This window comes from Dunckerocampus dactyliophorus, chromosome 5 (genome assembly GCF_027744805.1).
Source record: "Dunckerocampus dactyliophorus isolate RoL2022-P2 chromosome 5, RoL_Ddac_1.1, whole genome shotgun sequence".
NCBI lineage: Eukaryota > Metazoa > Chordata > Actinopteri > Syngnathiformes > Syngnathidae > Dunckerocampus > Dunckerocampus dactyliophorus.
This window is the reverse complement of record NC_072823.1, coordinates 17977942-17991010: the sequence shown is the minus strand read 5'-3', so window position 1 is coordinate 17991010 and position 13069 is coordinate 17977942. Positions and strand designations below refer to the sequence as shown.

At 41.7% G+C, this 13069-nt stretch overlaps 2 protein-coding genes across 5 annotated transcripts in view; both read right to left on the bottom strand.

Moving 5' to 3' along the window:
• LOC129180892 (anoctamin-2) overlaps positions 1 to 6383 on the bottom strand; it is a 40073-nt gene extending 33690 nt beyond the window's left edge. For both annotated transcript variants that reach the window (XM_054775194.1, XM_054775196.1), the window contains exon 1: positions 5997 to 6383. The gene's annotated coding sequence lies outside the window, so the exon portion shown is untranslated. The remainder of the gene's footprint in view (positions 1 to 5996) is intronic.
• A 651-nt stretch (positions 6384 to 7034) lies between these two features.
• vwf (von Willebrand factor) overlaps positions 7035 to 13069 on the bottom strand; it is a 37679-nt gene continuing 31644 nt past the window's right edge. The window contains exons 38-53 of one of the 3 annotated variants that reach the window (XM_054775192.1): positions 12288 to 12629; positions 11975 to 12213; positions 11369 to 11471; positions 11205 to 11276; positions 11023 to 11127; positions 10734 to 10939; positions 10510 to 10659; positions 10328 to 10444; positions 10064 to 10244; positions 9851 to 9891; positions 9664 to 9780; positions 9025 to 9123; positions 7931 to 8059; positions 7802 to 7841; positions 7617 to 7714; positions 7035 to 7482 (exon numbers count right to left, since the gene is read on the bottom strand). In XM_054775192.1, coding sequence (XP_054631167.1) covers positions 7297 to 7482; positions 7617 to 7714; positions 7802 to 7841; positions 7931 to 8059; positions 9025 to 9123; positions 9664 to 9780; positions 9851 to 9891; positions 10064 to 10244; positions 10328 to 10444; positions 10510 to 10659; positions 10734 to 10939; positions 11023 to 11127; positions 11205 to 11276; positions 11369 to 11471; positions 11975 to 12213; positions 12288 to 12629 — 2225 coding nt within the window. In that variant the 3' untranslated portion in view covers positions 7035 to 7296. Of the gene's footprint in view, positions 7483 to 7616; positions 7715 to 7801; positions 7842 to 7930; positions 8060 to 9024; positions 9124 to 9663; positions 9781 to 9850; positions 9892 to 10063; positions 10245 to 10327; positions 10445 to 10509; positions 10660 to 10733; positions 10940 to 11022; positions 11128 to 11204; positions 11277 to 11358; positions 11472 to 11974; positions 12214 to 12287; positions 12630 to 13069 lie in introns of those variants that run through there. The other 2 variants (XM_054775193.1, XR_008570314.1) reach the window with 2 other exon arrangements.

Below are 13069 nucleotides of genomic sequence, written 5' to 3'. Positions count from 1 at the left end.
CCAGTATCAGAGTCGTTCATACCCAACTCAGGGAGCGACACTTCCCTTTTATCGGAGGTGTTAATAACAGGATAGGATTATACCACTACTCCGCCCAGGCTTAGTGTAACGAACCAATAGGAGGAGGGTGTTGGCACACCAATTCCGCCCACTCTTACTGTATTTAAGGCCTAGGCTACCAACACTTGTTAGTTTGCTGATGAAGCTCTTCGGATGAGGAGCGAAACATCCGACACCTTCTTCACAGAAGTACAGATGACGTCTCAAGAAGCCTTTCCCTCGAAACTCCTGTACGACTGAGAGCCTACACAGACACATACTAGTCACATAGTACTATTGGACTAAATAGGTCAGGTGACAAAAGGAGGCTCAACATTTTAGACACTTTAAGTGCTCTCAGCAACTTTGCCTTTAAATTAACAGTTTTGCAAAGTTCTCGGTTCATGTTCTGCTGGTTGTTGAAAAACATTCAATAAATAAGTTAATAAATAATTAACATAAAAATGTTTTATTTGCCATAATTAAAAAAAAATGCAGACGCAGCGGCGGCACGACACAGCGGCGTCAGTCCCATGCAGCTCACCAGCACAGCTTCAGAAAATCTTAGGGGCAGTGCCCTCATTAGGGTCGCGGGCATGCTGGAGCCTAACCCAGCTGACTTCGGGCGAGAGGCAGGGTACACCCTGAACTGGTCGCCAGCCAGTCGCAGCAAATATAACAATGACAACAAAAATAGCTCGTAAGAGTTACAGCACAATGCTTTTGCTATTCATGTAAGAACTTAGTGATTTTGGTTATTATCAAGAAAACCATGGAAGTTGCTAGATATCAGCTCTTAAATTAAACTCTTATGAGATATATTTGTTATCATCAATATATTTGTCCAAACAAATGTTCCTTTAGTTGTACCAGGCATGAAAATGGATCAATAAACTGAAGAAACAGTGGTGTGTGTGTGTGTGTGTGTGTGTGTGTGTGTGTGTATTAGGGCTGTCAATCAATTAAAATATTTAATCGTAATTAATCACATTTTGTCCATAGTTAACTCATAATCCCATTAAAATAACAGATGAAAAAAAGTTTTTAACTATAGTAAGGATGTAACACTATGTATCACTTTGTGGTAAACAATTCGATATGCAACTACAATAACGATAACTACATCAGTTTTGGAAATATGGGCCATTATTTTATTCAAAAATAATATACAGTTAGAAATCCCCCAGTTTTTGAATGTTTAATGCGAGTGGCGATTTGTCCCACTTTGTCTGACAGTCCTTGAACGCGCCTTCTGCCGATACTTTATTTATCTGCAAGAGAAATTCACACAGACTACTACACTGTATTTTTTAACTCTTTTTCTTTCACCTCATATTTGTTCCCAAATGCTGATACTATGTGGGAATGCATGAATGTACAATATGGTTTGATTTGACCTTATTGAGTGCTAAGGTGCATGCAGTATTTGATTGGTTCACGACTTAGACCAGGGGTCTTGGGATCAAAAAGGTTGGTGACCACCCTCCCTATACAGCGCTGACTTCAGCAGTCAATCCACTTAGACATTTATGCAACCACACTAGCAATGGTAATCCCAGTTCAGCATGTGTTGGAAATGGAGAGTATGAGTTCAAAAGGTCAAAGCCGTCACATGCATGTCATCACAGGACATGGGGGGGTGTCTGTTTGAGTGATTTTGACAGCCCATGAAAGTCATGTGAATTTAAAAAAAAAACATATAGCATCCAACAATCAGTTCATTTTAAATGATTTTATTTGAAGTTATTTCTGTTTCTTTAAATTCTTTGTATTAAATTTGGGATGCGTTGGTTACAAACCCCAGACTGGGAACCTCTAATTAAAGACCCGCTTCATACTTTTACTTACATTTTTAATAAATAAAATACACGACAAGCTTCATGTTAATATAGCTCAACAATTAACTACACAAGTATGTTTAGCGTTTTTGTGATAGCAAAGAGGGAAAAATGACGACAGCTAGAGAACTGGTGACATAACAGTGCTGTAAAGCAACAAAATTGGTAAACTATCCAGGCTGCTCAGTATAATATGGCTAAAAGGGGCAATATGTGGACGCCAACAATGACAATAAAAGAAGCAGACTTGAATGTACACTGCAAAGTCAGTTGTTGTGTGAAAATGAAAATGTAAAGAGAGTCGCCTTCCAGACACAAGCGGTCGTCTCTCACCACCATCTTATCATTTTTTTGGTATATTATTTAAAGTGGTTAATTTCTTTGTACACTTATGCAAAACTAAAAACTGTAACTTTCAACGATCAGATTTTACATTCTTTGGGTTTCCATGTCAAGCTAATCTGCCCAAGGCCTTCAGAATCAGACAAGCTGGCCAATGTCAATTAAACACTATTAGCAATGGGGCTGTTTCTTTACCCAGTCAGAGTTCAGATTCACATCACAGGGCCAGCCTCCAGTAACGGCAGCATTTTTACGATCTCTGATTGGTTGATCAGAGCACGACTATTTGACATGCCTAGTTAGCCAATTTCTCCACTTCTGTATATGTAACACCTGCATCATCAAAGGACGAGGTAGTTTGATTTTAGTTTTATCGACTTATTGTTATACTTGCTTGACAGTTAAAAGCATCACGCCGAAAGGTGAATACGCACAGAACGTTTTCCAACTCTGTATTTGCTAAACGTACGTCTTGCGTTGTCAAACGTTTTTGTTCATTTATACCAAACAGTGGTAAACTTATTTTTACACATTATGACATTTAAAGGTGTTAAAAATCACGACTCACGTGATTAGCTACACCTGCCCTGATAGGCTATTTTATATTTTACCCTTTGCCTCATTGCAAATGACACTGATTGCTACAAGCTCGCTCAGTAGTGTCTCTGTGGTAAGAGAATTCACCTGAGAGAAGCTAGACTAGACTTAAAAACTTAACGTTTAGCTTGGTGAGTTTAATTTGTAACATTAACGTTTGAATTGTGTAACGTGCGGTGTGGTGTGCAACGTTAGCTAAATTTCTTAGCTTATTCGGTTGGAGCTAACCATCACCGCCCAAAGTTACATCGACTTAGCAAGTGAACTGAATTTTTCCAAAAGCGTGCGAACAGGCCATACGGTATGTAACGGAATGAAGTTTGGTCAGGTGGTGTTGCCGTACAAGATGGCGGCCACGGTATCGCATAACGGGCAGCTTGGCTAAGTTAGCTAGCTTACGGTAACATCAGTGGTATTGTTCCAAGAAGTAGGCACAATGGGCCTCATTCACGAACATCTTCTTAAAAGTCTTCTTAAGAACTGTACTGAAACTGCGGCACATTCACGACACGTTCTTAAGTAGGGATAATCGTTCGCACCGGTGTTCTTAGGTTGATGAATGCCAACTGCGATGCACGTGCATGTGAGGCCTAATTTGCACAGGTCACCGCCTATTATTTCCTATATAAGGTAAAAAAATGTGCCGTGCGCAACAGGCAGCTGGAGGCGGAGATAGCAACGCGCAAGGACAAGACTGAGGAGCAGCTGGACAACAAACGAAAGAAAAACTTAAATTGTACAGAAATAGATGTGCTTTTACAAGGAGTGACCGAACACAAGACCACCTTATTTTCACGTGTATCCACCGGTCATCAGGCCATCCAAAAAGAGTCGGCATTGAGCACCATTGCAGGAAACATAAATGCCGTTTCCACGGAGAAACGCACCACCGCAGAGGTTAAAAAGAACTGTTTTGACTTAAAATAGACTCAAAAAAAAGATTGGACTGCACCGGAGGGATCTGGAGGAAACGGGAGGCGGGCCATCAATCAGAAACCAAACCATTTCGGAAACTCTAGAAAATATTTACACAATCATGATGGAAAAATAAAGTCAAAATACATAGTTTGTGTGTGACAATTTATTTTTTCTGTGGTTATGTTTGATTAGACGCTGCCTAATTAATACAGCAGCCCCGTGCTCTGGCTCAAGACGTGGCTGGGGGCGCATGTCGTTATCTGGAGGTGCTACGTGCACAATAGGCACACCACGTTTCATTGTGATGTTATTCTGATGATCCTGCACACCTGCAAGAATAGAGAGGGAAGCCTGAAGCCTGAAGCAGGACATCAAATATTCGTCGCTTTCAGCAAATAAATCTACATGGTCCCTTTACATTGTCTCTCTGCGCAGCGCACGTCCAGCCAGCTACTTTTTTTTTGATGAATTGGGATTTGAATATATATTTATCAATGGAGTATATTTTAGTTGTTTTGATGATAAATAATTGTTGGGATATTTTATTTGCACTACATTTTTTGGGATCAGGTTGCAAAATCCATCAGGAGGGCGATTGCGCATTGAAAGTGCAAGCTTTGCTTGTGCGTAAGAGTCCTCCTGAGCGTTCGTAGAATTTGTTCTTAGTTCTAAGAACTGTGAGTTAAGAACACGTTTCGTGAATGCCAAAAATCTTCGTAAGAAGGCTTTAAGAACACATTTGTGCGTAAGAACGTTTCGTGAATGAAGCCCAATGTTATGTCCCAAATGTTCAGTAGACTTTGTGAAGAATTATCAATGCTTGAAATTACAAATGAAAACATTTCTACTATTCATGGATTGTCAAAAGAAAAGTTATTGAAAACGTACAATGATGGCGTGTTCTTCCCAGAAGAAAATTGTGTTTCATTCATTGTATTGTTTGTAATCTTTAACAAGAATCAAGGCCTTTTTTGTGCCTCAATGTGTCAATTTTACAGTAGGCAATTATTACAGTTTTTGATTCACAGTATTGAAATTAATGCAATAATTCTTACTACAGGAGTCTTATATTAGCAGCAATAACTACAGAAAAAAATTACAGTGCTGCTACTATTATGATCAATACAGTAATAGTACTTATGAATAGTACAGTACTTATTAATATTACCTTATATGTGATTTACACTAATCATACTGAAGAATATACTACAGCAACTTACTTGCTTTTTTACTGTTACTGTAGATGCTACAGTTTTCTAACAGTGCACATTCCATACCACATTACGTTGTGCATCATCAAAGGGCATGTAACAGTAGATAACTTTTTTTTACGCTTGAATGACAGTTAAGAACATTACAAAAGAGCAAGTAGCATGTCGACTCACCCCAGCCGGCTTTCCAGTTTTATGATGGTGGCTGTTCAATCCTAGCGCAGATGATTTCACTTCAATGGTTTGACCAGCGTCTTCTCATATTCTGAACCTGCCTTGTTTTGGATTGTAAACGCTCTACTCTGCCAGTAAGTGCAAGGCATGTTATCCAAATTGATATGCTTCTAAGTATAAATGTAGCCTGTGCAGTACAGTAATAAAGACATTGTCATGTGTGTATCTTTGGAGTCATTGTGAAGTAGGCCCGAGTAGGAGGGCACATGTCTGTCAGGCTTATTGGCCTGTAAGCTCTGCTGACAGCTCAACAACACACAGGCAGAAAGGTCAATTGCACCCTCATATTAATGGGGCAGAGGGCACAGGGGTCGATCTATTGCTGTCTATCCTGGAAAACAACAGATTACATATAGCTGATTTGGACTGCTGTCATTTTAAGGTCATAACTGCAAACTTTTGCACAATATTCGTTCCTTCACTCTCCAGGTGTGAGCTTGTAAAGCTACAGCACGTGGAACCCACATTACATTCAGAACAGTTTACCTACAGCTTGTGCAAAAATTCTCAAAATTGTGTTTACGGTCACCGCTTGCGTGTGCAACAGTTGTGCGCATCCAGATGGTCAAGTGAAAAAAAAGCCTCTGCGTGCGCGCACACACACACACATATACACACACGCACACACAAGACGAGACACAGCACCCAACGGGCATTCTTGCTCCTAATTACTAACAATAGTTCAAATAAAAGTAGTTTGGTGTGTTCACAAGCAAACAATCGCATGCGCAAAAGTGCGCTCAAGACGCAACCCAAAGCTTCCAAAATTGTGACTTTTAAAGCGATACAAATTCAAATTAGTAGAGTGGATACTTACCAGTGGTCGTGGATGATCAGTAGGCACCCCGTGGAGATGGCTGATGATAGTGATATTAATGAGACTTGCGATGAGTGCATTGGCGTGGACCAAAGACGGTGGACAAACCGCGCGCGTTCCCGACACACCGGCTTAGCAGGCGCGCGGGCGAGGCTGCTAATTCCCATGACCAAAGACAGGGAAGGTGCGATATGCCGATTAACTAAGTACCGTGTGTTGTTGTTTCAGCGACGTTGCAAGTTACACTCTAGCAAATGTCAGAACCATATAAGGAACGTTTAGAATGTCTTCTAGATGTCCTTTTGTTTTCGCTTCATTAACTTAAATGTAACCAATTTTCAACGGGTTCAGTTAATGGGTAAACGTTTAGTTCTGGGGAAACGCAGATGTCAGGCGGCAGCCGATACATCTTCTTCCTCCATTGTTAACTACTTTGTGATGAGCATTACTGCCACCTTTGGGATTTTTGTGAAATTGCAGTACGATTGTTGCTTTTTCATCCTCTTTAGTTTTTTGTTTATTTAATTAACAGGTTTAATAAGTTGTTACGCTTAACATTACACTAGAAAGCATGAGTCAAAATCGGTGATGTGGTATGATTTCATTGTTTTGGAAGAGATATTAAAACTTTAGATGTAGCGTAGCCCAGCTGATTTCAAGCAAGGCAGAGTACACCCTGGACTGGTCGCCAGCCAATCAAAAGGCAAATACTGTATAGACATCCGATCCGACTCAAATTTACACCGATGGAAAATGTAAAGTCTCCAGTTAGCCTAACATCCTCCCAAAAACATATGTTTTTGGACTGTGGGAGGAAGCTGGAGTACTTGGAAGAAACCCACACAAGGGAAGGCAGAACATGTAATCTCCACATAGAAATGTTCCAATGGAGAGTTGAACCCAGATCTTCAGACTATAAGGTCTACATGCACTGCTAGCCACTAATCCACTGTGCGGCCCAACCGTTAGTTTGCATTCATATACTTACTTTTGCATAAATGACACAACATGTGACCTCTGCATCAAACTGCTTGCCATGAACACCCACCAATAGTGTCAAACTGGAGGAGTAGGTACGTGATTTGTCGTTGGGTGCCTTGTTCAGGAATGGATAGATCACAAGTGTTGCTTTTATACCCATGACACAAGACAGTTACATCGGAGTCGAGTAATGCAAACTCAAAAGTCTCACTGACTGGAAAACTGGCTTGTTATATAGTATTGTAACATGGGTACATTTGCCTTGGATACAAACATGGAATTCAACAAAAAATATATGTTTAAAAGTTCACTTTCCCTTCTAGGTGCAGTGTTTAAACTGACAGTCGCAGGCAGTGACTGACAGGACAGTGTGGTGACTGCGGGTCCCGTTGGTACACAGAATAGGAACACTTAAGGGCTCTGTCCCCGTGGCAACGCAACACACACACTCCTGCTCGACAGCAGCGCTCTGCAGGGAGTACATGGACTTACTGCGACATTTACCCTGACAGACAGATGGGGAAAAGGAAGGATCAGATGGTGAGAGACAGACTCAGGACTTGATTAGTCTTTGCTAATCTGGAGTTCTATGAATCAAAACTATGAATCATCTCCTAAAAGTGTGAGCGTGTTCCTCACCTCACAATAGTGCAATTCAATCTGCTGCTCTGATTGGCAATCTTCCACTTTGACATAGTTCAATGTTCCCGCTGTCCTGCGACACGCTGACTCAGTACCTTCTCGCCAACACGCACACACACTCATATTAAAGTCACACTTTAAACCAAAAAAAGAGAAGACGTACATGTCATTGCACTACTTACACATCTCACAGCATGTTGTTCCAATCTGGCTAATAGTGCCCTATAAATAGACAGTTGAGATGAGCATCACGATTGTGTGTGAATATCGTGTGGTTTGTGGTGGGGCCTGTAACTGTGTGGCATTCGCACCCCATGTTCAAGGCATTCTTGGCGGTTAAAAGGAGCGCAGGTAGTCGTTCGGATCTGCAGGGCTAGATCTCCTTTATTGTTCACACCACAAGTGTACTGGTTGCAGCCATCGTCTCTCGTGGTATTCACCTAAGGGTAGGCGAGCACACTAAATTACATTCACTACATACAGTACATACTGTAATAAAATGTTCATGAAGTATGTGTGTAAAGAATAGTTTAGTATAGTATTGTATAGTATAGTAGTATAGTATGGTAAAGTACAGCATCGCGTACTATGATACAGTATATACTGTAGTTTACAACAGTGTACTGTATCATAATACAGTGTAGTATAGTGGTAGCATGGTATCGTACACTATATGTAAGATAACATAGTATAAAACAGTGTAGTATAGCATATGATTGGATTGTTTGGTATAGTTTAGTATGATATGGTAAAGTGTAGTGCAGCATAGCATAGTACGGTATAAGACAGTATAGTACAACAACAAAATGATTTTTAGTAACTTGAAAACAATGTTAAGTAATATATTGTATAAATGGATATACTGCATATGGTATATAGATACATATACAGTATAGCTTATTATTTACGCATATACTGACCACAATTAGTTTGAAAACAATTTAAAATATCCTAAAAATGTTTCACTGTGCCTTATTTTTGATAAACATGCACCGGAATCATCTGTCTGCCACGACAGCACTTGGTCACGTGTGACCAGGAAAAAGTACACGTCTTGTGTTGACGTTCACTTCGTTCGTTTTTAATCGTGCAAATAAAAAATTGTCGTCACATGCGAAGCCTATGTATGCCTGCGTGTGTGATTGACTTTCACACACGTGACTTTCTGGCATCTTTTACACATTTTGCACTGCCACTCTGGTGGTAGCTATCACGTTCACGCTAACTTACAGATAAGTTAGCAGAATACTATAGAATCGTTGTATAGAATAATGTTGTGCAGTATGATCGTGGAATAGGCTAATATACAGTGTATATAAAAGTATACTATGGCAAAGCATAACACAGTATAGCATATGAGGGCATGGGGCTCATGAGAAAGGACTCTTTTCTGCAAGGCAATTACCTGCAAACTCATCTGCTGTCCATCTGGCATGCCTACAAAGCAGGTAGTGGCAACACAGCGACCACAGCAAGCACCTTCTTCTTTCTGCTCAATGTAGCCCTGAAGTGAGAATTGCATGTTAGTTGACGCACAACTCACTGTATGAAAACAAAGTATGTACAGCAAATTCAATCATATACACAAATTGATGCATTATAAACACGGATGCTCCGATCGATCGACCACCGATTGGTATCAGCCGATCTTATTTAACACGGCATTTGAAGAACAAACACTTTACAGTGATTTTATGGTTCCTTTTTTCATATCATATAGCCGATAGCAGGAGTGTAGCCAGGAATTCTGTTTCTCATGAAAATTTTTAATGAAACTTTATGAATTAATTACTCATTTCATTAATAATTACTTATTTTTTGAGCCTCCTGGCAGTCAAGGGACTTTAGAAATGTCCTGACTTTTCCCCTTTATACGGCACCCCTGGCCAATAGCACTCATCATAAATAAATTGAAAAATGTATAATTAATCCATGTGTTCGGTATTGGATGATTTCAGGTTCTGGATGATCGGTATCGGAATTGGCAGCATAAAACCCTGATCAGAGCATCCCTAATTATAAGACATTATAAAGACTGACTTACCAAGGGACAAGCAGTACAGGGGGTTCTCCTGCAGGATAGCCTGTACTTCTTGATGGCACCATCCTCCACCATGCATTCACAGTGCGTGCAGGTATCCACCATCAGCTTCTCCCCTGCCTGCACAGACAAACATTTTCAAATGAAAAAAAAAATCTAACAGGACTTCTGCACAATATTTATTGCTTACACCAATAAGAGTGTTGTTGAGGACGCAGGCATCTAGAGGCGCTGCAGTGGAGAAAAAAAACAATAACATGAACATTAATAGTCTACAAGGCGGCAAGGGTGACATTAGTGCGACCTCTGCTGGAAGGACGCTGAAAATGCATGTTTACCGATACAGTCATGTGTACACTGTACAGTATACTGTAATGAACATGTATGTACTGTATATGTTTACCACAGTGGCAGCGTGGGCAGCAATCGTGCGTGTCGCAACGCAACTCTGAGCCCAGCGGGCAGGAGGGAGTGTTCATAACAGAGCAGCTGATGTTTGTTGAAGAGATGAACAACTCATCTTTCACCCTGACACACTGTTGCAACACACATTTATCATATGGAGACTGCCATTGCTCCCCCACCTATACAAACAGATTGGATCAATGGGATGAAATTAATTACAGTAGGTTTAAAGCAGGCACATATGAATCAAGTATTTGCATACATTTCTGAGCTTTCCTCCAATCAGTGTGTCCCCTCGCATCACTCCCTCTGACTCTACACAGTTAGTGGGTCTACACTCCCCGCAGCATTTTCCACTGGCCGGAGTGTATGTGGAGCCCTGTGATGTACAAATATAATATAATGTAGTTAATGCCTTTCATTGTTGCATACGTTTTGTCTCACCATAGGGCAGTTGTGTTCGCACACTGGTGGAGAGCAGTGAGCAGTGTGCAGCGATGTGTCCGTGTCCTGCAGATGACTGCAACTGCACTTCTCGCATCCCTCATCCCACTTGCTCCCCACTGGATGGACCACACCGCCAACCACACACACCTTTTGGGAAAACAGTTATTAAACTATAATCCAGCATCCCCTGTGACCTTGTTATGATTGTTGAACACACTGACTTTGTCTGGTAGGCAGCTTGTCTCGGTGCAGCCACAGTCGTTCGTCGTGGAGGCTGTGATGAAGCCAGGAGAGCAAGTGCGGGTAGAGTTGTGGCAGTTACATGAACACTCAAACACATCACAGCACTTTGTCTTTTTCACTGTTGGCTGTCGATGTGCCCCGCATTCAGGGGGGAAAAGAGGAGCGCAGTCTTCCTTTTTGCAAACTGGGGTTGAAAAGAGACAAAGTAAAAAAAACCTGGATGTGTGTGTGAGTGAGAGATATTGGGTTGATGAGAACGCATCCTACCGCACTCATGTATGGGTTGACATTCTCCTGGGTTTTTCAAAACCACCACCTCACCATCCTCACAGCGGGGAGCTTCAGGCACCTCACAGCTCAACAGATCACACACTGAAAAGTCGCAGAGGCAGCACGTGGGCTACATACACACTGAAAAGGTATTAATGTAACATTATTTTTGTACTTACCACATTCATACTCTGGGCAGCACTTGGAGTCTCTTTTTTCCTTTAGAACCTCACAGGGTCCACAGATTGGTGCTATACAAAAACACAAATATTCAGTTACTGTAAAGGGCATGGCTGTCATGAAGGTAAGAACGCCTAATTAAACCAAAAAAACCTAAATTTGCCTTTCACATCATTGCAGGGTCGAGCAGTGCAGTTGACGTGTTGTCGGTCCAAACACATGCAAATCAAACATGGGTTGTCATCCGGTACCCAACTCTGCAGGTACTGTGCACACACAAATACACAATTTGCACTTACAACCACTAGGGGGCATTACACAGCAATGTATCACAAATTCTGCCTTCACAAAGACGGTAATGCTCAGTTTTTATGGACACCACTAGAGAGGTATTCATCCATCCATCCATCCGTCCCTTTTCTATGCCGCTTGTCCCCATTAGGGTCACGGAGGTATGCTGGAGCCTATCCCAGCTGACTTTGGGCGAGAGGCGGGGTACACCCTGAACTGGTCGCCAGCCAATCGCAGGGCTAGAGAGGTATTAGTTTAACAATATGGTTATTATTGTGGTTGTAGTTTGTAAACTATGATAATTTCGTTACCTTAATAAGCACTAAATACCTCCTAGTATGATGTAACACAATGCTCCATACTGAAAAATGCTATCAAAACACAAAACACATTGTTAATGAATACCTCAATTCAGTTATAGAGCTATTGCAGCTTTTGGTCTCCTGGTGGAGTAATACTCATTTAGTTAGATTCTGACCTGATACGCGCGTCCGTGATGGTCGACACACTGCTTGCATGCCTCTGGAGACACACATGCTCCCTGATGCAAAACTGTCCCTCTAGTACAGAAACAACCCTCAGAAGGTGTGTCTGTACAAGATGACTGGTTACCCCTGGCAACCGACCAGTCACCCCGTAATGTCTGCATGCTTTCACAGTCCTCGATACACCCTGTGCGACATGCGTCATACTCCATGGAGGCAGGGCAGTGTAATGCTGCACAAGATCGAGTACAGGTTAAAGCCCAGATTGGGATAAAAGCATAAAAAAGTGATTTTAAACTGACTTACGGCAGAGGTGGGGGCTTCTCCAGTCTAAGCACACACCCATCTGTCTACACATGAGCGCATAGGCAGAAATGAGCTCGCACACGTCCGACTCTTCGCACGCCTGCTCCTCACATTTGGCGAGAAACACCAGAACAGGTATGTGTGCGTGACACGGCTGAAACACCTCAGAGCGCAGGGCCTGGCATCCCATTGCTGCTCCAGTTGCACACACCGCCTTACGTTTCGGCAAGCACACAGCCCCGTCTCCTGCCATGGTCCAGTCAGAGACGAAAGTCTGCTGATCCGCAGTCGAGCTGCCGTTACGCAAAGAAAGAACGCTGATGGACTCGTCCCCACAAGCACCTATAATGAAAGATGAAGGGAAAATGCTGAATTACATCAATATCATAATGTACTGTACCAAGCGCAAACACGGTACATTTCACAAGATTATATATGTATATGCTCACGGAGTGGACACAGGCGTTTAACTGCTGGGTGTACCGAGTAATGCATTTTTTACATTCGCACAAATAATTATACTATGTCAAAATCATATGTATCCTGAAGCTAAAGTAGTCGGTTGTTTGTCATAATTTTTCTGGACATTTGTGTCCAACTCCCCACTAACTTTATCCTGAATTCCACATTCGCTGTTATATCAGTGGTGATATATTTCAGCAGATTTTGCACTTCAAACTCCACTGTAAACATCAGCTTTACAGATGCCATGTCTGCTTTTCAGGTTGTGCATGTTGTGGTAAAGATGTGGTAATTACTGCCCTGTAATGGCACCGCTTGTT